The sequence below is a fragment of the Haliotis rufescens genome, unplaced genomic scaffold (genome assembly GCF_023055435.1).
Source record: "Haliotis rufescens isolate VD_foot unplaced genomic scaffold, xgHalRufe1.0.p SCAF_29, whole genome shotgun sequence".
In the NCBI taxonomy this organism is placed as follows: Eukaryota; Metazoa; Mollusca; class Gastropoda; order Lepetellida; family Haliotidae; genus Haliotis; species Haliotis rufescens.
In genome coordinates this window covers 1,884,478-1,909,397 of record NW_025963990.1, presented here as the reverse complement: position 1 = coordinate 1,909,397, position 24,920 = coordinate 1,884,478, and the positions used below count along the sequence as shown (strand labels likewise).

General features: G+C 40.5%; 3 protein-coding genes across 3 annotated transcripts in view; 2 read left to right on the top strand and 1 right to left on the bottom strand.

Annotated features, from left to right (window-relative positions):
- Window positions 1–5,801: 5,801 nt before the first annotated feature.
- On the top strand, window positions 5,802–11,728 carry LOC125384220. Its single transcript, XM_048402763.1, has 2 exons — window positions 5,802–6,503; window positions 11,278–11,728. Exons 1-2 carry the CDS (start codon window positions 6,425–6,427, stop codon window positions 11,685–11,687), a joined length of 489 nt encoding a protein of 162 aa, XP_048258720.1. The 5' UTR covers window positions 5,802–6,424; the 3' UTR covers window positions 11,688–11,728.
- Window positions 11,729–12,515: 787 nt separating this feature from the next.
- On the top strand, window positions 12,516–14,843 carry LOC124137711 (2-phosphoxylose phosphatase 1-like). Its single transcript, XM_048402721.1, has 2 exons — window positions 12,516–12,537; window positions 12,959–14,843. The coding sequence occupies exons 1-2, from the start codon at window positions 12,516–12,518 to the stop codon at window positions 14,164–14,166; spliced, it is 1,230 nt and encodes a 409-aa protein (XP_048258678.1). The 3' UTR covers window positions 14,167–14,843.
- A 2,463-nt stretch (window positions 14,844–17,306) lies between these two features.
- Window positions 17,307–24,920, bottom strand: part of LOC124137708 — a 139,094-nt gene continuing 131,480 nt past the window's right edge. Inside the window, exons 137-140 of the mRNA XM_048402760.1 lie at window positions 20,220–20,310; window positions 19,693–19,713; window positions 18,353–18,475; window positions 17,307–18,124 (exon numbers count right to left, since the gene is read on the bottom strand). Coding sequence (XP_048258717.1) covers window positions 17,879–18,124; window positions 18,353–18,475; window positions 19,693–19,713; window positions 20,220–20,310 — 481 coding nt within the window. The 3' untranslated portion in view covers window positions 17,307–17,878. The remainder of the gene's footprint in view (window positions 18,125–18,352; window positions 18,476–19,692; window positions 19,714–20,219; window positions 20,311–24,920) is intronic.

Here is a 24,920-nt window from a genome sequence, read left to right as displayed (position 1 = left end):
TGACCGCCTCCGTGGTCTAGTGGTAGCGCGTTCGCCCGGAGAGCGGATGGTCCGGGGTTCGATCCCCGGGCGCGTCATGCCAAAAGACGTTAAAAAGATGGTACTTGTTGTTCTGGCGCTCGGCATTAAGGGATAAAACAAGGACTGGTCGGCTCGGAGTCAGCATACCGTGTCTGAGTGGGTATTCATGTTAAACTGTGGCATGGTATCTCAGTGGGCTGGCTCGATAAAATCGGCATCAGTCCCTAAAAGTACAAGCAGCCACACACCCCACGCTATATAAGTTCTATTTCGAAACTTCCTTCCCATGTTTCGCCGAAGAGCGTGGCGAAACCTTCGTGAAAGTTCGTGGAGTCATCACTGATTTTCAGTGATCCATTCATATAATTTCCATCGCTACTTTATCTTTTGCGCTCAGCGGAACCTATTTAGGTGGATAATCTGGTTGTGGGTTTCATATCTGGAAGGAGTTTTCAGATTCGAATAATACAACACCTGTAACACATTTTATATTTGGGATAACACTTTTTGAGTAAAGTACAGATTCTCGTACTTTTTAGGGTCTAGTTCCGTCCGGGATTCAAACCCACACTGCCAGAGTGAGGCACCTAATCGCCAGCACACAAAGTCAGCGATCTAACCAGCCACCGAGGCATCCACAAGATGAAAGTCCGACAACTGGTAGTCTACATTTGAATTGAACGTCAGTTTGGATGGGTTCATTGAAGTGTGAACCATTTCAAAGTGCTGGTTAAACTGTGTGAATCTCCGCGCTTGCGTTCAATGCTTATAATTTCATATTTTGTAGTTTACTGGTCTCGCTGAATAATATCGTAACAATGTTTGCTTAAATTAGAAGTCTGGTTTCCCCGAAGAACATTGCAACAGTGTTATTTTGTCGGTATTTGCCGGCTCTCGGTCCCCACTCATACTCAGTAACGCAAAGAAATTAAGATAGTTCTATGAATATATACAACATAATCTGAAAATATGTCAACATCAACTTTTGTTGCAATCGCAAACCAAGTCGGACGGGGTTGAATGGACTGGTGGGGATTGAACGGAGCTGGTGTTCTTTGTAACCCTGGGCGGTCGGGTAGCCTAGTGGTTAAAGCGTTGGCTCGTCACGCCGAAGACCCGGGTTCGATTCCCGACATGGGTACAATGTGTGAAGCCCATTTCTGGTGTCTCCCGCCGTGATATTGCTGGAATATTGCTAAAAGCGGCGTAAAACCATACTCACTCACTCACTCTTTGTAACCTGAGATGGACCTACTGTATGACCTGCTGCCAGCTTCATTTCTGTGCCCCGTCATTCCTCATGTGTTCTCGGCCTAGAATGCACGGAGAAGGTCAGCCAACTAAGGGACCGGAATAGTCTTTCCGTCTACGGACATGCTTTCGTTTCCAGTGAATAGTCAGTAAAACAGGAAGGCAGGTATTTTTTGTTTCAATTTTTTTCAAATTTAAGTTTCTTACCTTGCTTTTTTAGTTTTACGGTTTCTCAAAATCTTGGATTGTTTTCCGATACGATAGTGGATCGTATTTACTTTGGATCAGGAGCAGTCGCTTTGATCTGTGTCGGCGACCACAGGGTACAACATTTTCATTCGCTATTGTCTTGGTGCTAGATTCCTGTCATTTCCGAAAACAAGGCATCAAAGTCAGAACCAAAGCATTTATTTAAGTTTTTAGTAGGATGGAATGTTACAAGGCCAGGCAAAAATACTAAATTAATAATATTGCTGATAAATGCAGGGATTAAAAAGAAAATAGAAAAACGAGTTGATTGTAAACACCGATCGAGAATTCGGGGAAAACCCACACGATCAATTTGACAAAAAAATGTTCACATCGTGTGAATATGTCTGTCCGTTCACAGATGTGTGAACACACTCCGACAAGGGGTTGACTCAGCACATTACACAACTGCCACAGGCTAATTTGCATATCACGTGACCGGACTTTTCTCTTGTTTGTAAACAACGCGCTTTTTCAGAAATCAGAATAGAACAGACTAATGCACATATTTCGGGGCGTTTTACATATTGTTTTGCATAAACATATAGATATGCTACTACAACTGCAACATTGAGCTGCATGACAATACATATTTACACATCAAAGTGACCGTCTCGCTAGCTCCCCGTAGGGCGTCGATGACAGCACGTGGAGCCGTTCAACCAATGTAAACATAGGATAACTACACAAATGGAAAAAAATAGTTTTTCACGATTTAGGATATTTTCTCAATGAAAGTTAACGATTCTGTGACATATGTTTATCTAGATATGTAGACTTGTCAAAAATGAAACAGATGAAAAACATATGCAATATCTTGAATGGACTGTGTAAGATGTGATGTCATATGGCGCTGGCCTGTGGCAGAGGTACTGTGCTTGATCGCATGGAACTCTGGGTAGGAGAGTGGTGTGTGAACTCCAAATATCAGATCACGTGACTATCCATTCAGTCAATCGGCATGAAAGAAACAGTGTAAACTTTAAAGTATGAAATTATTTACATTTATACTTGTAAGAGGGGTACACATAGTACTTGATCTAGACTACCAGTTGTAGGACTTTCGTTTTGTTGAAGTCTCGGTGGCTGAGTGGGTTAGATCGCTGTCACAGATACCTCACTCTGGGAGTGTTGGTTCGAATCCCGGACGGGACACAACCCCCAAAAAGTACAAAAATCTGAACTTTACTAAGAAAGGGTTATCCAAAATATAACATGTGTTACATTTGACCACTTTCTAAATGGCATTGTGTGTTAATACACCACTTTTTTGTTCACAAGACGCTTGGAAAATAGTCCAATATTCTTAATGCATTTATCCAGAATGTCCCAGCATTCCAGTCCACAGATGATAGTTCCTAATGGATTCATTTTGGACACATGTGTCAATCCAACTATGCTCAAACAAACATACAAATGGTGTTGTGAATGGGGATTCGAGAGTTAACATTCCTTGGTGTTTGATCACAGGCTGACATGGTCTTCTCATATTTCTTATAGAGTTTCTACATGCAAACGGATGTTAAATCCTTTTAACAGTTTCTCCAATATTAAGGGTGAGCTGACAAGACACCTTGTTGCGGCATATATTGTCGCTGGCGACCCGTGAAGATCCGGGATAGAATAGGTCTTCAGCAACCCATGCTTGCCGTAAAAGGCGACTATGCTTGTCGTAAGAGACGACTAACGGAATCAGTTGGTCACGCTCGCTGTCTTGGTTGATGCAAGTCATCGATCCCAATTGCGTGGATCGATGCTAATAATATTAATCACTAGATTGTCTGGTCCAGACTCGATTATTTACAGACCACCGTCACATAGCTGGAATATTGCTGAGTGCGGCGTTAAACAACAAACCAACCAACCGACCTCATCAAGCTACCGTCCATAGATCATGCTTCAGAAGACACCTGCTTTCTGCCAATCATCCTTATCTTGTCCACCTTCCCAGTCTGATGTAGTTTTACGCTGCATCCTCAACATCGTGGGAGGTACGTTTTATGGCCCGGGGTCTGGTAATAATTCCGGTTATGTATCTCAACTTCATGCAAACTACTTTCCCGGTTGAACACGGACCTAGGGGGCAACACGCCATAAAATATTGAAACCTAATCACAGTGAGGGTATTGATTTGCTGTTATAATACGAAACATCTCGACTCTTGTTTTCCTTCAGAGGTCACTGTTCGAGCATGGTCTCTGGTTTATGACTTGAATATGTGTGTCGAACTGATTTTACGAAATGGGCGCTTATTAAATAACAACATCACATCCAATTCCATAATCATTCAATATACAAAACATCAACGCCAGAGACTAACCAGTCTCGATTATCCGCCGAAACAAGTTCCATTAGGCGCAAAAGACAAAACAACGATAAAGCGTCTGAATGGATCCCTATGTAAGGCTTTATTCTTAAATTACAAGAAATATCTACTAAAACTTGAATGAATAACTCTCTAATTATTTCTCTAAATTATTCTCAAATTATAAGACATCACTACTAAAACATAGGTTTCTGGTGTGCTCAAGAGACCCGTAGCTGCAAACACTATTCATTGCAAAGCAGGTGTTCGCGAAGCCAGCAAACCTGAATGAAAATCCCCGTCATACTTAACATGGCAACCCAGGTTTATTGATTACAAATTTCAGTGTACAAGATAATGTAATATTCTCAGCAACAAAAATTAATTAATGTGAATATCAATCGGTGTATTTTTGTTTTTCAGGAATAGTTTGCCAATTTCAGGTCATGATTAGATCATTAGAACAGACACAAGGTCGTATCCAACCACAATGGTTTACCTGAGACGTCCTTGTTATTCAGAGCACATTGTATTTCTTAAACCTTTAATATTTGTAATTTCATTGTCCTTGGAGTTTGCTCTACGTACTTGGTTTCGGTTAACATTCTAATTGACACCTAATTTTCCGTTTCGAATTCGGTAACCTAAGCAACCGGTTTGTTAACTGACGGTTCAACTTTGTGAACAATGTTCGTTAAACCAGATGAGCTCCCAAAGTAACACATTGAGGTACATGTACACTTGGGATTTTGTTTGGAAACATCACATTTTTTTATTAAAACTATGAGACTTAATAATCTTTTAACAATACAACTTGCAAAGCAACCGTAAAACGCGACTATGCTTGTCGTAAGAGGCGACTAACGGGATCGGGTGGTCAGGCTCGCTGACTTGGTTGATGCATGTCACCGATCCCAATTGCATGGATCGATGCTCATGATATCACTGGATTGTCTGGTCCAGACTCCATTATTTACAGACCGCCGTCATATAGCTGGAATATTGCTGAGTGCGGCGTTAAACAACAAAACCAACAAACCTACAACAACTTGCAACAATGCATATTTTTTTCAATAGTCTTATATAAAGCCGAATTAATTTTTTTTAAACTTTCCCCTACATTATCTTATGGTCGGTCCCTAATGTTGGATGGATCCCATACGAGTACGATTGACCACTTTACTGATACCTGCGAACACGGGTACCGAAAGGAATCACACGAGAGAACATTAAAGTTGTAGGAACATAATCCGAACGACAAGGACTCGAACCCGTGGTCACAAAGTTCTATATTGACAGGTGCAATGACAGTAGACCACCGTGCCGCAAGCTCGGGTTGGTTGGTCCGTTGCCTACCGATACACTGAATATGCATACGGTACCGAATGAGCATCTGCCGACCTCTGGAGCCAAAATAACCTTGCGGGACTTATACCCTAGTGAGTGATTACCTATGCGGACTCAGTATTCTAACCTTTCGTATCTAATTTGGTTTATACTGGCAGTGCCTGGATTATGAATTTTTCATGGGGACAGTTCACGCAACTGCAACCATAGGACCAGATCATTCTACCTCTGTGCTGATTAAGGGCCGCGCTTTATTAGTTTGTCGCCCTTATTGAGCATATATATCGCGCTATCTGTGATCACACTGTAATCAGGGTCATAAATATGCATGGACAAATACAATATCCTTGTGCCATACTCGCATGGAAACCCCGCTGCTTCGCGACGTCTTCAACACCGCGCACGATTCTACGACGTCAAAGTGATTCCCAGGGGAGGTAATCGTCTTATCATGAGTTTAATTAGCATGATACCAGGCAAAGGCGGCGGATCATCATCGCCGTTAGTGGGCAGCCTTGTCGTCGAGGCCAGTTAATGAGGAAAATAATTAATTATGGATATCTGGCTTATACACGTAATAATATTTGTAGGCGAGCTAGAAGGCTTCTACCCGTGGAGCGGACATGACTGGTAATACAGGCTCGGCTTCACTTCCATCAACGACATTTGACAGTATTGTAATATAGAGAGCTACAAACGGGAACCGTCAATATTTAAGTTCTAGTTATTGCATACGGATGTTTTCACGACCAAGAAAGGCTTTGTTTTAGTCAAGGTTTCCGCAAATATTCACCATAAGAACTGTATATCTAATTATGTCAGCAGACATATCATCGCCATTTCCGACAGATCACCCATCGGCTTAAATCAAGGATGAAGAGGCCCCAATAGGTATTCGTGTTCTTCACGTTTGTGGCGCCAAGTTGACAGAATTCTGCTTCTTCGTTTGAAAGGATAAAACGTCTTGTCTGACGAATCATACTCTACATTTCTGTGCTGTCATATGCGCCAGATACCGATTCCTCATGGTGCCAGAATTCCATCAAACATGCTCTAACTTCTAACACAGAAGCAGAATCGTGAACAGTTGGAAGAACATAACCTAGAACTTTAACTGAAGACACATCCAATATCCAATAAACACAGGACAAGACACTATTCAGAAAGCCTATACCGCTTAGTATCACCACCACCTCTATTGGCGTTGCTCTCCTGACACACTCAGCAGGATTCAGCCTCTGTGTAGCAAGCATGCTGTGTGTGTTCTACCTTCGACGTCGTCTAGTTTTTGTTGGTCTTCTGCTGTGGATTACGACACTCTTGTTTGCATGTAAGTATTGTTGTGCTTGATTCTACCACTGTAACGATACGCCGACCTTGTCATGACCAGAGAAAGGACTTCTTTGCGTGTTTAAAATGATTAAACTAAATGCTGGAATAAGAAAACCAAAAATCATGTCATCACGGAGGGTGTTTTACAACTATAGTTACTGACATTTGTTCTCATCGAGGTAACTGGAAAGATATTTTCAAAAGCGGCGTAATTACATTTTCACATTGTCAAGGTTGTCAGGTTGTATTTTTCTTTTTATTTCTGCATAAAAGTAAACGTTTATCCATTATGCCATGATGCTTATCAGATACATACAAATTTTAATCAGAAACAATAAATCATACATGTGACAATATATGACACTGAAAGTAACGTATTGCCTATCTAGATAAACCTTACTAAAATATTTACAATCAACTATAGACACCTATGATATTAACACCTTTTAAGAGTACTTTACTCTTGCCTTGTTGGGGTTATCAATGAATAATACATACTGAATCTAAAACTAGTCAATTCTCAATTCTTACTGACCATAGCATCTCTAGCATTCCAAGGCGTAGATTTCCTGTCGCCAATTTATACCCTATAAGTTGGATACATGAATCTAAAGAAGGATAAGGGCAGATACCTTTCTTTAAACTTCTAAGGGATTGACATCGTGCTTCCCCAGCATTCCACGGCATAATTTGTTGTTGCCAATTTATATCTTTAATTTATAGTCTTTAAACTCGTAAGTGATTGGAATTGTGCTTCTCAACAATGCCTATACATAATGTGTTGTCGCCCTTCATAAAGATGGAATATAACGTTTTATCTTGTGATATTGAGGGAGCACGGGTGGCCCAGTCGTCTATGGCGCCGCGATTCGCTGTACAAAGGTGCGTCCCGTCGGCAGGTCAGAAACCTATGATTGTGGTTTAAGTAAAAAAGTACTTTGACTTCGGAAAATGATAGACATCACATTATCATAGAAGTGACTATGTGGATTCTATTTTTTGTGTAATTATCCTTATATTTCATAGTGGATACCTTGGTACAGAACGTTTGTTATCAAGGACCGAGTAACTAAATCCCACGGTAAACAATGATATTTTACGAAGAAACGTTTCCATTTCTTTCCAAATGCTATTATATTCATCTTTATAGATACAACTATATACGTTATGGGCTGCTAGTTTAGATGAAATATCGGCCATTATCAATCAATATCAGAAGAGAGTGAGATTGGTTTAACGCCGCTTTTAACAGTATTACAGTTATATCAAGGCGTGTCAGCTTAATGTGGGAGGAAAGCCTGAAGTGATGCAGATCTCAGACGTTTACCACTTCGGTGAAACCCACGAGCGCGAGTATGGTGCTGACAAACCTAGAAACATAATCGGGGCGAACTGGGATTCGAACCCACAATCATAGGTTTCTGACCTGCCGACGGGACGCAACTTTGTACAGCGAATCGCGGCGCCTTAGACGACTGGGCCACCCGTGCCCCCTCAATATCACAAGATAAAACGTATATGGGGAATCGGTATTTTCATAAGAATTGACTCGCAAAGGGTAACTATGTTGACACGTGTCATGATAGTATGTTCGCCCATATTCAGTATATTACAGCGTTTTAGTAACCCATCTGCACTATTGCCCCATTTGATCACGAAACGGGGACGTGAGGTGCGTAATTTCAACGTCACCTACATCGCCAGTCACGTCAAATAACACCATGGCGTGAGTTGAGATTATTCCTTATCCAAAGATGCCAATCTCATCTTTCATTCAACTGCGTCAGGTCACGAACATCTGGACCTATTTGCACTAGTTCTTGCTAATACCGAATGTTACAGCTGAAGCCTATTAAATGTTTATCTATCAGCTCAGCTGTTTACGACATTCTCGTCAACATGACAACGTCTATGAGATCCATGCATATTCTTATTTCCAAAGATTAAATTAAAACATTACGTGTATATTCAGAAGAAACGAACTACATTCTAAATATAGTGTTCTTAATTAGTGGTTGATTAATGGAGTCTGTTTATCATCCGCTTCGATCTCAGCATCTTATTCTAAGGCTTGATTTGACGTCATGTATGAAATATTTACTATTCTCACGCGGACGTTTTATAAGGTGTTGTGTTGAGGACGTTACTGTATTTTTTGCCGTATTGAGCTAATACAAAGCACGATACAATACAGAGACAAAAAAGTGAAGTTGAGTTTTATTAAGTTAATCATTGATCTTGAAAGACCGGAATTGTGACTGCCTGATGGGGATACGTTGACGTGGATTTAGGATTTAGGAGTAGCTCAATTGGGTAAACTAGGGTATGATGATGAAAAATGGTACACGCAAGCTTGACTTGTCATCTCTTCATCAAAACGGTCTCCAAGATTTGGTTGGTTGGTTTGTTGTTTAACGCCGCACTCAGCAATATTCCAGCTATATGACGGCGGTCTGTAAATGATCGAGTCTGGACCAGACAATCCAGTGATATATATCATGAGCATCGATCCAAGCATTTGGGATCGATGACATGCATCAACCATGTCAGCGAGCCTGACCACCCGATCCCGTTAGTTGCCTTTTACGTCAAGCATAGTCACCTTTTACGGCAAACATGGGTTGCTGAAGACCTATTCTACCCCGGAATCTTCACGGGTCCGGTCTCCAAGAATTCAATAGAGCATACATTCCAACTGATTTTAACTTTTCTTAAAGAATTAATTAATTAATTAATTAATTAATTAATTAATTAATTAATCATTCATTCATTCATTCATCCATTACAACACCCTTTTTCAATTTATGACAGTTATATATACATCAACCCATAGGGGTGTGGGTGAAATTATTTTTATTATTTCTCACTGAGTGAGGTAGATTTTACTTCTTGTTCATTGTCACGTCAATTTGTCTATTGTTTTGATAATTTGAGTAGCGGTCAATATCATTTCAACATATTGTCGCAAATGATTAAAGATGACGTAATGCATTGTTCATGACGTACATAGACAATTAAAAACGTCATTCCAACATCAGATTGGCATATATATTCACTTGTGATCGGGACATTGACCTGTTCACAAATTACATGGAAAAAAGACCATAGGAGGTATGTAGAATAACCTACTGATCAAGGCTCGGGACCAACAAAATTTAAAAATTCACTTATGACAGACAATCCGATACTCGTAGATTATTCTCAAATAATTATAGTATTACCTTAAAACTTGATTCAGAGACAAGGTCATTTTCATTAAACATGCATATGTTTATATCATAACTCTCTCATTCAGGATTAGGTACTTCAGATTAGAATTTACGTCTTTATTTACCTGTTGTGAAAGGGGTGGTGGGGTAGCCTAGTGGTTAAAGTGTTCGCCCGTCACGGCGAAGACCCGGGTTCGAAACCGCACATGAGTACAAAGTGTGAAGCCCATTTCTGGTGTTCCCCGCCGTGATATTACTGGAATATTGCTAAAAGCGGTGTAAAACAATACTCACTCACTCACAGTTAAATGATGATGTGTACAAACAACTGATCATGATATGCAGGTTTTGGTGATGGCAGATATGCACTTTGAGTTCTTTTTATTATGGAAAGGGTTTTGTTTGGTTGTTTATTTTATACTCACACACGTGTGATGCATCCAGTGGTCACGTGTGTGTCATGTTTCCGCCATTCAGTGATAGGTTAACCATACGTTAAATAAAGCCACACAACCATTTCTGTAATCATAAGAGATCTCAATTGTATGATTCCGACTTTATCACAAGCATGTGTTGATTTTTTTTTATCAAAGAGTGATGATATCAGGTGTTTGCGGTAAGACACATACAAAGGTGTGTCAATTTTCCACCAGACAAATTTACAGGAACAAATGCACAAGTCAAAATAGGAAATTGCATCTGACATTTGTCTCAGATGCGTCAAATTTGGAAACGTTCTCCCCATGACTACCATAAATCTTTTTGAAAGCATTAATGGTGCCTTAAACGTTATAACTTTGATCAAACAATTTTATAGAAAATTAACGATGTTACACTACAAAAGCACGTTCCATTGCCTTGTATCAAGATTACAATCATAACCAGGATATAAAGTCACTTTAGTGACATTAGTTACTAAATAAGACCAGCTATATCGAACAATAATTATTTTATATAAGTTCAATTCAAATAACACTTACTCACACAAATCTAGCATCAACCAATAGCCTAAATATATGCATAAATACATGAGACCCGTAAAGATCCGGGGTAGCACAGGTCTTCAGCAACCCATGTTTTCCGTAACAGGCGACTATGCTATGCGACTATGCTTTGCAGGTCATCGATCCCAATTGCGTGGATCGATGCTCACGATATCAATCACTGGATTGTGTGGTCAAGGCTCGATTATTTACAGACCGCCGCCGCTGGAATATTGCTGAGTGCGTCGTTAAACAACAAACAAACAAACAAAACAAACGAACACACAACAAAACATACATCACCATGTACAGCCTTCTGTCTATTTTCCCTTCCTTCGACTTTCTTCTGAGATGCGGACCTTGTACTCTCGATACCCTTTGTTAAAAAAAACCCTGTTTCCATATCGATAATAAAGAAATAGGTCTACAAATTTAATTACGTTTAAAAATATTTCATCCGAGAGGGTCTTGTTCAGTTATCTATCGAAGGTTTCAACGATGAATACATCAATGAGCCTTCATAACAGTGATACATATATCCTTTTTTGGAAACTCAGATTTTTAATGTGAATCCTTTCAGACTCATTTCTGGTAGAGGACGCGGATATGAGGGAGCCTACCAACAACCGTTTTAAGACCATCATGAAGCTGCAGGAACTACGCATCAACCCGCCTTACCAGATGATGGACCATATCGATGCCATGAGTTCCACAGCAGTACCAGAACACGTTGATGCCCTTCAAGAGGCCAAAAATGTAAAAGCAAAACAAACCCATCTGGATGTAAAAAAAAAGGCCGAAAAAGTGTCTATTGTTAAACGAGATTCGATGTCACATGACGCCGACGCCGTGTCACGTGATACACATGTGATGTCAGAGGTGCCTCCTATGTCGGACTATTGTAATCGCGACGATGTCCTGGCGGCATCACAGGAAGGCAAGTCTTACGTTATTATACAAAGTACAGACGGAATTAATTGGTTCAAATAGATTTGGTGCTCAGCAAGGCATACCCATGTTTTACATTGCCCTGCACCACCCATGAATTAAGGGAGTATTGTTTTACGCCGCTTTTAGCAATTTTCGAGCAATATCACAGCGGGGGACACCAGAAATGGGCTCCACACATTGTACCCACGTCGGGAATCGAACCCGGGTCTTCCGCGCGACGAGCGAACGCTTTAACCACTAGACTACCCGACCACCCCAGGCCATCCAGGCAGCGTGGTAGTGTCCAGCATATGTAGCTATTAGAGTGTTCGTTCGTTCGTTCGTTCGTTCGTTCGTTCGTTCGTTCGTTATTAAACTGTTTAACTGTTTGATTTGCATTCTAGAAGTTGGCAAACAAGTAAGAAAACGTATAACTTTGCGTATAATTTAGCGACGTTTCGATGTAGATTCTTACATCGTTATAAAGCTGGAGTGACAAAACCGAAGTGATGAGAGGTATATATGCATGAGTGAGTGAGTGAGTGAGTTGGGTTTAACGCCGCTTTTAACATTATTCCAGTTATATCACGGCGTGTCAGCTTAATGTGGGAGGAAAGCCCTAAGTGATGCAGGTCTCGGACGTTTACCACTTCGGTGAAACCCACGAGCACGGGTATGGTGCTGACAAACCTAGAAACATAATCAGGGCGAACCGGGATTCGAACCCACAATCATAGGTTTCTGGCGTGCCCAAGGGACGCAAAGCGAATCGCGGCGCCTCAGACGACTGGGCCACCCGTGTCCCCGTATATATGCATGACATGTTGTGATACGCAGCAGATTAACATTGACAACAAGAGGCAATAGATGACAAGTAGCATACAGATAATGGGATGGCGCCAGGTGTACAGTAAGAATATTAAATTGCACACGGGTAGTGAAGCCACATGTACAGCAAGGATAGGGATTAAACGTCGCTGTATGCAATAAACCAGAAGTTGTTATCCTTAAAGACTTTCGTTTTTCTAATTTTTATCCGTTCTTGTTCGTTGAGCTGAATACTCGGCTCGAATCCCTAACGATAAGTGAAGCCAAAAAGTCTGTTGTATAACATATCGTTTATGACCGCCTCCGTGGTCCAGTTGATAGAATTAGAAATAGTCATGCAACGCGAGTGAAATAATTATGAAGGCGACGTTAAACCCAATTTCATCTCACCTCCCATCATTTCTAAAAATGGCGAAAGGAATGTCCGCTCATGTGTCATAAAGCGTAAATACCATATGATTGTATAAATTTAAAATTTAAAAACAGAATTATTTTCTTCACAGGAATAGCTCCCCAAGGATATGACCTGATTTCTGTCCATGTCATCACTCGACACGGTGACCGATCGCCAATGTACACGTTCAACCGTCACCCTAACCCCCGTCTCAGCTGCCAGTTTGACCCTCAGGAGGTGATGAAGGACGCCAAACTCGCCGCTTACGTCACGACGATGCGAGGCTGGGAGGGTCGTCAACGAGAGGACAGTGGTTTCATGAGCTGGGCTCTGTATCCTGGGAGGAAGGTTTGTGACAGCTCTCAACTCAGTGCTGTTGGTGCGAAACAGTTGCTGAATATCGGGTACTTGATGCACGAACGTTACGTCCAAAAATGGCGCCTGTTCGGACCAAACTTTCGTGCAGATCAAGTACTACCTCGCAGCACGGAATATTCTCGAACATACCAGAGCGCCATTGCGTTTCTCTACGCCTTCCTACCGCGCTTTAACCTCACAGAAATGCACGTGAAACGAGTTTCAAACCTGTTCTTCTGTTCCGAGCAAACGCTCGCAGCTCCTTGCACGTGTCCAGTGCTGCGGAGTCTGAAGAAGCAAGCGGATGCGCAGGCAAGCTCTGCTGTAAGGAACAGTACCGGGTATGACACTTTAATCAATGCAATGGCGAATATTTATGACATGCCAGTGAGTCGACTACCCAGGCTGTGGGCAATGATGGACGTATTTCTGTCCCACACATGTAACTCTCTCCCTTTACCCTGTAATAAGCAAGGGAAGTGCATTACGCAAAGAATGGTAACCGAACTTTGGGGACACGTCACAAATTATACCAAATATCTCATTACGGATGAAAATTATCGGAAATATGCCAGTTTAGCTTTACATCCATTCCTAACTGAAATCTCGGAACAGATGCAGGATGCAGCTAATGGTGTCATCAATACGAAATTCCATCTCTTGTCTGGACATGATGCGACCTTGGTACCACTAACTGTTGTTTTTGGTGCTGGCGGAGGGACGTGGCCGCGTTACGCAGCTAGGATTGTGCTAGAACTATATTCTCGGAAGGATACATCTGAACATTACATCCGGGTGCTTCATGATGGTAAAGATGTCACTCGCGAAGTAATTTTTTGTCATGGACATACTCATGATGGAATGTGCCCTTTGAAACAGTTCGTTGACTTTGTGCTGCGATATAATTTAAGACACTTTGATGAGACCGATTATATAAATCTGTGCTACAGCCCATCATAATCACAACAAATCAGCGGACCTGAAAACAGTATTTTATGGACGTTCGTTTCCATGTATTACACAATGATGACGTAAACGCCCTAACCACCGAGGATGATATACATGACTGTGGAATGGAAATAAGGTGTTTGAAATAGACGAAGGGTTGAAATGAGCATCACTGTAATTTTTTAAAAGTTTGCTTTAACGCCGCTTTGAACAGTAATCCAGTGATATCACGGCATGTCAGCTTGATGTGGGAGGACAACCCGAAGTGATGCAGGTCTTTCACTTTTTTTAAAACTCACGAGCACAGGTATGGTGCTGGCAAACCTAGACACATTATCCGGGCGAACCGGCGTCCGTGTCCACAAGCAGGGGTTCCTGGCGTGCCCAAGGGACGCGACTCGGCAGGATAGTCCTCTGACACTCATAAAGATACGTACTACATACAGTATGTGTATGTTGGTATCCATATGCGATATGCAAAGTTTAGTGTGATATAGACATGCACATTGTATTACAAGAACGTTTCTTCCAGCTTATCAGGATGTACACCTATTCTGGTATTGACAGTTGCTATTGTTTGTTTGTTTGTTTGTTGTTAACGCCGCACTCAGCAATATTCCAGCTTTATGACGGCGGTCTGTAAGTAATCGAATCTTGACCACACAATCCAGTGATTCATATCATGAGCACCGATCCAAGGTGACATGCTTCAACAAAGTCAGCGAGCCTGACCACCCGATCCCGTTAGTCGTCTCTTACGACAAGCCTAGTCGCCTTTTAGGACCAGCATAGTCGCCTTTTAGGACCAGCATAGTCGCCTTTTAGGACCAGCATGGGTTGCTGAAGACCTATTGCATCAGATGAGTATCTGTGACATAAGCGGCACGAACCACACCTGACCACTGTCATGAGCTTGGAGCACCAACAACATCATCTTCTCACAAGCTGCATAAATATTTTTGGTGACCTTACACGTTGTATTATTTCTGACGAACAATTTCAGCAAAGTAGCTGAAACCCCATAACATGAACTGTTCCATTGTCCGCAAAAGAAGAGAAGTCTTGGCTTGGCCAGCCTATTTTTCGCGCACCACGAACCGCTCGTGCAAGAGCCTGCTTCATTCAAATGCAGGTGCAGATCGTTGTATTTGCGCGTTCGGCTCCTCGTCAGAGCTAAATCATTTATGGCAAAGAAGTACCTCAAAAACGTGTATTGGTGAAAATAATACACTCAGATGCTCCAGGCCCTCGTGTATTATTTTATACCAAAACACGCTTTTTCGTTCTCTCTTAATTACACCGATTTACCGTGGTACGGACACCGTTGGTACAATGTAAGGACATTTTAGGTACACACAACTTGGGTAGTATACTCCCCAGGGAGCTGAGAACAACAACGAGTGCACGCTGATCCATTAACCAGGGTTATAATAATGTAGCGCCTTGATCATTCAACTGTGTGGATCAGGCGCATTATTATTGGACTTAATATTATTACATGAATAAGGCATCTTACAATGATCATTACACTGCTTATGATATGTGCCAAGATCATATTGTTTGGAAAATTACATGCTTGTGGTCTGTCAAAACTGTTGTTTATGTTAGTGATCATGTACCTCTAAGTGGAGAGTCAAGTGGAGGGGGCACGGGTGGCCCAGTCGTCTAAGGCGCCGCGATTCGCTGTGCAGAGTTGCGTCCCTTGGGCACACCAGAAACCTATGGTTGTGGGTTCGAATCCCGGTTCGCCCCGATTATGTTTCTAGGTTTGTCAGCACCATACCCGTGCTCGTGGGTTTCACCGAAGTGGTAAACGTCATAGGCCTGCATCACTTAGGGCTTTCCTCCCATATTAAGCTGACACGCCGCGATATAACTGGAATAATGTAAAAAGCGGCGTTAAACCGAACTTACTCACTCACACACTAATGTGATTGGGATTGATTACAAAGATAATAATACTCTCATCGATCTAATGTCAACAGGTGAGGTGAGGTGAAATGGTGTTTAACGTCGCGTCCAATAGTATTGCACTTATATAGCGACGTGCATGCACGTGTATGTGTGTGTGTGGCTGCTTGTACTAGTCCGGACTGATGCCGATTTATAGTGCTAGCACACTGAGATACCATGCCGCAGTTTTAACATGAATACCCAACTCAGACACAGTATACTGACTCCGAGCCGACCAGTCCTTGTTTTAGCTCCTTAATGCCGAGCGCCAGACAGGGTAACAACAAATTACCATCTTTTAACGTCTTTTGGTATGACGCGGCTGGGGATCGAACCCCGGGCCTCCCTTGTCCGGGCGGACGCTCTACCATTAGACCACGGAGGCGGTCTCTAATGTCAACATCAACGTTTGGTATGCTGAACATAAACAAGTGATTATTCCATACATCATCTAGCCTTATCTTGTTACATGTCGTATCATATTTGTTATGATCATTTTTCTTATTCCATCAGATGTAACCCTTCCTTAATTTATATATGCCCTAGTCGTTATAGTTACTTTGGAATAAACTTATAAAGTTACTTAAAATGCACATCTTGATATTGTTTGTTGTAGTACAGTCACAAGGGCAAGATTCTCATCCTCTGTGTTCAAAAACTGTGACCGGTCGTCGACACTGAATTACACTGCAGGATAAAAGAATATATACAATTACAAACGTTATAAAAAAATTACCAGGCTAAAAATTGTTGCCGAAACACTGAAAACAGGAGGTGCAAAACACCCGTTTCAAATACATCACCATCGACAAACCATTTTTTGTTTGCTGTTTTTTTAGCAATCATCATACATGTCTTTTATTATATCTTATGTCTTTCAGTATATTGCCAAAGTTTGTAAAAACGCCAGCCCTTTAACTGTAGCACAACGACCATCTAATGTGTGGTGACCGTCGAAAAGTGTTGTCCAGTGAGTCATGGCTTGAAGTGAGTCATTGAGTGAAGATTCGTTACTGCTTATCACAGTACAATGACTCGCAATTTCCAATTCATCTTCTTCAAATCGTTCATTTTTTAAATACCCTCAACATCCACCCCTCCCACTCCTCCTTCTCGGGTTGGGGGGACATGGGATTGGGTTGGGTTGGGTGGTGGTGTTTTCCATCACGGCCGAGATCGAACAGACTGACAAAAACAACTTTTCAATTGCTGAACAATATTTATTTTTGAGAAACACTGTTAATATCCTTACTAAAATGTACAATTATGCGATATATTAATACGTTTCTGTCCAGTGCACATAAGTCCAAAGTGGTTGTGGCATATACACAATACAAAACGTTGATCTTGTAAGTGAATAGATAAAATAACCATCTTGAAAGGATTTTAAAAATACATGCCTTTTACAATTTTAACCTTAACAAGCTCATATTCAAGTTTCCATTGCCCGCTCGAGTTATAGTGTACGCTAGTGTAAATTTTGTTACAAAAGAAGAATAACCTGTGAGATTTCATTGATAGAAACACTCAGCCAACATTCATATATCATTTATCGATGACATCCTGTCAGCAGTTTCCATCAATGGAAGCCATTGTAATTAGATTATCAGACTGGGGATTATTATTTAATTGGCTGATTTTTTCAACATTCAGTTAAGTAACCTTTATTTTTAAATCAACCATTTGCACGACATGTGTTTACAAATAACAAAAAGTAAGTTACATTTAAGCATTTTCTGAAAGACAACTATCTAATAGTTTCTGGAGTTCTTCAAGCATCATAGTCTGGTTCCGGTTCGGGGCCGGGGGCGACACGGCGTGACTTTCTTCTGCCCGGAGACTTGCCCCTGATAAGAGAGGATGAACTGCTTGGTCTTTCTTCGTAATCTTCGACTGGTGTTCTGGGCCGGTCCGTTGTTGCACCACGAGTGAAGTCAGGACGAGTCAGTTGATGTCTGGAGTGGACAAAGCGGATGTTTGCCTCTCCCAGATGTGGCTCACTGGTTAGGACTCTTGCCTGGAGATAAAACACCAACTTAGTTAGTACATTTTCAGCATTCCATGTCTGGAAAGCTACTGGTCCTGCGTTTCAATTCCGGATTCGTCCTGATTGCGATCCTTGGTGTTTTATACGAAACTCGTGCATCACTTTAAGCCCTGATATCATGGACATACTTTTGTAAGCGGTGTTAAACTCAACTCTGCAATGTTTGTATATTTAAATAACCACACTGTAGTTACTCACGGCATCGTGGTCGTGAAGATTGGGCACCGGTCGCAGAGATCGTTCTGACCTCATCGGAGTTATGGGATCATCTGGCCGCCGACTTGACATGAACACGCCAGACGCTCCGGGTAACGCACGGGACTGTGAACAGTTTAATATGAATATAATCAGATGACGACCTATCCTAAAAGTACGTACCTTCAGTGCAAGGTTTAAGCCTGTGTCGCCACTGTCAAAAAGGCTACTTCTAGAGTGAGTGAGTGAGCGAGTTTAGTTTTAGGCCGCTATTAGCAATATTCCAGCAAAATCACGACGGGGGACACAGGAAATGAGCTTCACACATTGTACCTCTGAAGGGAATCGATCTCGGGTCTTCGGCGTGACGACTGAACGCTTTAACCACTAGGCTACCCCACCACCCCCGCGACCTCCAGAGGACTCTTATTGGGGGATACTACTTAATAGGATACAGAATGCTTAGTTGATAATCTTTAGAAACGTTTATTTTTCACATTTTGGAATATGCTGTTTAAAATATTTAAAAGTGAATAAAAAACTTGTTTTCCGTTGAACGGCTGTGTTGTGAGTTTAGGAATATTGGAATATATATGATAGCTACGCGATAAATCACAAAGAACAACGGAAAACGAAGTTTGTTTAATTTCACGATAAAACATTTTTTCTATCATGACGTCATTTCTGGAGATTCGAACATGCGCTCGCAACTAATTGGACGACATTAATTTCGGGAAGGAAGTGCCTTGTGAGTTGTTCCCCGTAGATGCAGCTGGGCAACGTAGATAAACGCAATGGACTAACAATTGCAATCCAAAAGTGGGAGAAATATGACAATTGGTATTGGGAGAAAAGGTACATATAATCGACATGAAAATTGTGAGACCATGTGGTAAAGGCCAATTTACCCCCCTGTTCATAAAATGGACCTGTCCGACTTTGTGGAGATTGGATTCTATTCAGGGAGTCATCAGTAAATACTGGTAAACATTTCTGAAGCTTGTACATTTTATTAACACCCATTAAGAGGCTATACAAAATATAGATATCTCATATAAGAAATAAAACTACGACTCGTGGTCGTTGTTTGTCGTACAATAAAACACTGCAGGGATAATAAACCACTCGGGGTTGCGCCCCTCCTGATTTATTCTCCCTGTAGTGATTTATTGTATGATAAAAACGCCCACGAGTCGTTTGTTTCTTTAATAAAGCCAATTAGAGAATTACGTAGAGTAACCTTTGTACTCATCAAAAAGGTGTCCGGGCAAATCAATGTCTGGACTTACATTACATTTGAGGTTTAAGTTTATGTTGTTGACTATGAGGTAATTGACACTTACCTTTTCACTTCCGCTCAAATCCTGAAAGAAGTATTTACGTATTTTTTACAATCCAATTTTACAATTTTTTTACTTATTTTTTACAAAACTATAAATTATTCTTCATTACTCAAGATTGATTACTTATCACGAGGTAAATTGTCACAGATTATAATTTGGCTGAATAGCAGTCGTGTCAAACGAAAGAGTGGATGAGAGTGTGAGCATAATATGTGTGTACATTATCCTGGCATTATCAACACCCACTGCAAAGTTAGTAATATCAATATGTCAGGGGTACTGAGAATCTAGGTACGGAATAGACTGAAATTTAAAAACTAATAATTAAAAGACTTCTAATTGTGAAGAAACAACCATGAATGCTAACCCTACGTGTTGAATGAATAGGAGCTATGTTATAAATGGTACACGGGAAAGCTTACTGGTTATAGTATACTAGTTAAGCCTATTCTGATGTCTTCGTTCCTTCTGAATTCTTGCTGGAGTATTGCCACATTGGTGTACTCTAAACTTCTCAACAAACTTACATCACTAAAGCCTTCATTGACAAAGGGTGTTCTGGATCCCTTAGGTCGGATACGGAAGATCTTGTACACTGTCGAGGACCAGTGGAAACGTCTGGAAAACAATTTGAAAACAATCTTGAAGAACTTGTCAGTAATTGCCGCTACCAAAGTTGACATCCTCTTGTAAGGGGTCAGCGCAGTGTAAGGCCTCATAATCAACACGATTCACACCTGTACAACTGGCATTTGAAAAGTCAAACCGAACCAAAGTGACACACTCCTAGAACTGTGCACTTTCGAATCATTGTAAACATGCCATCAGGCGTTCATGTTGGTTTTCAGCAAGTATTAAGGTTTCTTTTTGTGGATTTATAATCGAGACATGACGAATTATTTAAGACAACACTATAAGAACAAGTACTCAACCGTGTTAGAATCAGAAACTTATACATAAGGGTTGCGAGATTGAAATTTATAACGTGTCAGTATTTGCAAGTTTAAATTAGTTGCTGTCCAATTTCAGAGTTGTTTGGTCAGAATCATATCTGGTCTAACTGTTTTGGAAGACGGTATATGATATATTTAGAATCTTAACATGTACCTTTTTGCACGACAATAACACAAATACCGTTCTGTAAAACACACATATGTGTTATATGCTCCAGGGATGCATACCAAACACTTCAGACGTATCCACACCACGAACTACGTTATTTCCCAAACACAAATGCCATCTTACTTTCGACTATATACGGGGAGTGGCTGAAGAGTTCTGAACCTAACTTTGATGGACGGCTCTAAGTATTATTTGAGGTCTATACACGTTTCCTAAGATGCTGGAGCGCCTTCATCCCAAAACGTTCCCCACAGCATAAATGATGTCATCACCATTTTGTATAATGCTTGCCAGACAGTTCTTCCTACAAGTTTGGAAAGACGTATATCTCTGACGGATAATACAGAGGATATTCAATAATTCAAAGCGAAACTCATGTGCTGCAGGCATGGCAACAGCATACTTGTGCACAGGTGCATGGTCCAGCACACGTTTCGTGGGTCTTCCACGTCGTTTAGCCTTGATATTCTCACGCAGTTGCCAAAGCAGATTAGCACAATATCGGCGATAAATGGTCTGACCTCTTGTGAGGTCGTTCGACAGTTGGATTCCGTTGGAAACCCAAACAACTGAAGCCATCATGTTACCAGCTAATGGAAGAGACTTCGCCTTTTTGGAACAAACTCAGCTGGGTCGGCTTCAAAATGACGAAAATTATCTTGAGAGATGGGAAACCCGAACCGTTTCTGATCAGGAGACCAGTGTTCTGAAACCTTTGTCATACCCAGGTCATTCTTAAGAATGTTCCCAATTCTCTTATTGGGGATGCCGACTGTATTGGCTATGTGACGTGTGGTGAGTCGTCGATCATCCATAATCATATTATCTGTCTTATCCTGTGTCTTATTCCTTAGTAGTGGCTGTTGAAGGTTTTCCTGATCTTGGATCATCATCAAAGTTCTCTCTTCCCCTCTTGAACTCCGCTGCTCACTCCATAACAGTGGCAAAAGAAGGAGTATCATCCTCTTACGTTGACACCATGTCCGCATGTATGGCTGTTGGACTTAGCCCTTTCAGTTGGCGATACGTTATGACAGCACGGTAACCAGTTTTGTGCATTTTCATCAACAGGGAATACCTGGTCACTTTGCTGCCTGCAGAACTATGCTGCCTGGTTGTGTATTTGGTTCAAATGCAGCCTGTAAACACGGGACGTATTGTATTTAATACACGGAAACTTTTAAGGGTGTACCATACATCCTTCCTAGCTTACAACTCTTCAGCCACACCTTGTATTTAAACATATCATAAAGATTATCTCGCAGTACACAATGCAAAGCAATTCAAAACTACACCTATTGATCCAGTGCTAACTAATGCAATCTGCATCAGGAATTATTCGGAGAATGAACTCATTCGACTGCTTGACATTTTGGACAAGTGGTCATTTCACACATTTTGGAGTGAGTGGGCGAGGTAAAAATTACCGTCTCATCGGCATTATTTCAGCGTCCGTAATGAATTAATGTGTAGACATTCTATGATTAATTCTTTTTCTTTGGTACAATTATCCAAAACATGGGAGCAAAATATTGGCAATATAAATATGCTTGTTCATGACTTATGTAAAAGGGGTTATTTATCTGAGTGATTGAGTATGGTTCACGGCGGTGGACACCAGAAAGGTATTTAAGACAATTAATCATAGGGCTTACCTCGTTAACTCGCCAATATCATAATCTGACTGAAATATTAATACCAAAGTCCTTTCATTTTAAGATTAGGTTTTGCACTTGGGCACACTTTGACGTGATATTGAACAGTTTTCTTTTTCCCTGGATTAAGTTTTACTTGCATTCATTCATTTGGTAATTTTCTCCAAATTGGCATTAATATTTTATGCAGTAGTATTTGGAACTGTCCATTTTGGGAATAGGGTTGACCCCACCACAAGCACAGTAAACAGAAATTCCAAGGTGAATAATATGTACTATAGTTTGTTGGCTCGACATGCAAGACTCCATAATTTTAGCTATAAATTCATAGTAATATTAAATTAATTTTTTTTATAAAGAATTCATTGATGTATTTGACATGAGACGTAGCGACACTCATGTATTTTATAATAATGTACAATTTCAATGCCTTAAATCTGTTGCATTAAACAAATTCTTTGATTTGATGTTGTCATATTGTGACTCAATTTGTGTCTAGTCTTCCAAATGTTCTATTGCGAATACATATAGTGTCAGCGCTCATGATCGCCATATCTATGAGTGGATGAAAATATCATCATTAATAAACTTACCTGAGCTCAATATGTGTTCTGAAGACAAATCGCTGTAAAGCATCTTGCACGGCTTCGTTCACGTTCACCCTCAAATGTACGAAAGGAAAATCTGCAACTGTGCGTGTTCAATGTTCGTTTGCATTTTTGTGACAGGCGGTCGTTATTTTCATTAAGATTCCACAAATTCATAAATCACAACTGATGTAGCTGCCTTGGTTAACTGGAGTCAGGATATAACTAATTACAAACTCTGTTCTAATTATGCTAATCGAGGAAGTGCATTATACTGGATGACAAACTTAATAATCCTTTCACACTAATCCTTGTTTACAATGAACGCATGTCAAATGACTAAATAAACATCCTTTTTATTTTCTTAAGTAGAAGTATCACAATGGGCGGTGAACACAACTGTTTGTAGAATGATAGTTTCAGAAAGGAATACAAATACAAATATACAGAAAGGGGTTTAAAATGGTTTCTTTCTTTGCATCCACACATTGTTGTTGTGGATGCGGTTATTTGCTGTCGGAATTGTTTTTGCAATTCAATTAGTTAATTACATGTCACATGACAACTGCATGTCACGGGGGCCTGGACATAAATCACGTGGTGCACTATTAGGCCTATAATAACCCCCAACCTTGATTCTGCATCAATTCAAAAACTCCTGAATCCTCATCGACTCCTGAACACTTAGATTTTGACGTTGTCATCTTGATCATCAGAACCATCAAAGGCGGCAAAATACAGTAAGCAACTTTTCTCCCACTTTTCAATTCAGATGTAGACAAGTACAACACGTTTAGTAATGATTTAAAAAATTGTACGAGTTTCTTAGTGTCAATAATTAGTAGAACAGACGTAAAACAGACATACGAATGGACACGTTATAGACAACAATCCTATATATTTTAGTAACAATGATTAGTTGGAGTGACCAGTATATATTTGCAAAAAATAGATTTATAAAAGTTCAGCTTATTAAGTACAATACACCCATCAAATAGATCTGCATGTGTCAGGGACCCAATCTAGATAGCGCCAACATCTAGAACCGCTGCGCCGGAAGTAGGTAACGTTTCTAGCTCTTACGTCGAGTAAAACCAGAAATGATTCGCGTGATACATATATGTGAACAGCCTCTCATAATTAATGCCCTTTAATTGTAGTCATCTTACTATTTGATCGTTTGTGCCACACAAAGCTATAAGTTCCGTAATAAAAATACGGAAAAATGAACAGATTAATCTCATGGACATATATTCAAAAATGGTAGCATAACGAATGAAGTAATGTTTTAATTTCCGTTCCCATAATACTGTTTAGATGAAACACCGTTAGCAACTTGAATGGGAATAAACAGTGGTAGCTGTCACTAGCCAAAGGATACTAGACTATACAAGAACAGTTTTAGCATCTCACACCGTCCCGACAGGCGCCAACCTCTCAAATATTGCACAACATATATTGATGGCGTAGTATGATATTAATATTACATTGTTTCTTGAATACTGTGCGAAGAATATTTTGTACGATGGCAAGATTCAAAACAAGTATCATTATCTTCTTTGCGAGGAATTTAGAAGTTGGAGTATTGAGAGAGGATAAGATCTGTGGATGAACAACATCACTTGCTTGATAATGGTGTTACAACATACACCTAAGCGTCGCTCCTAACTGTAATAAAGACGTTGTTCATCAATATATCTTATCTCTACTCAGTTTTCATTATCGCTAAAATTAGACAAAACTGTAAAAATGGTTTAACATGTGTGGTAGCACAGCTAGTCCCTGTAAAATTTTCATTTAAAAAAATCAAAAAAAAAATCACAGCGCACAGGGAAATTGAGCGAGGCTCAATTCGAACGGTATT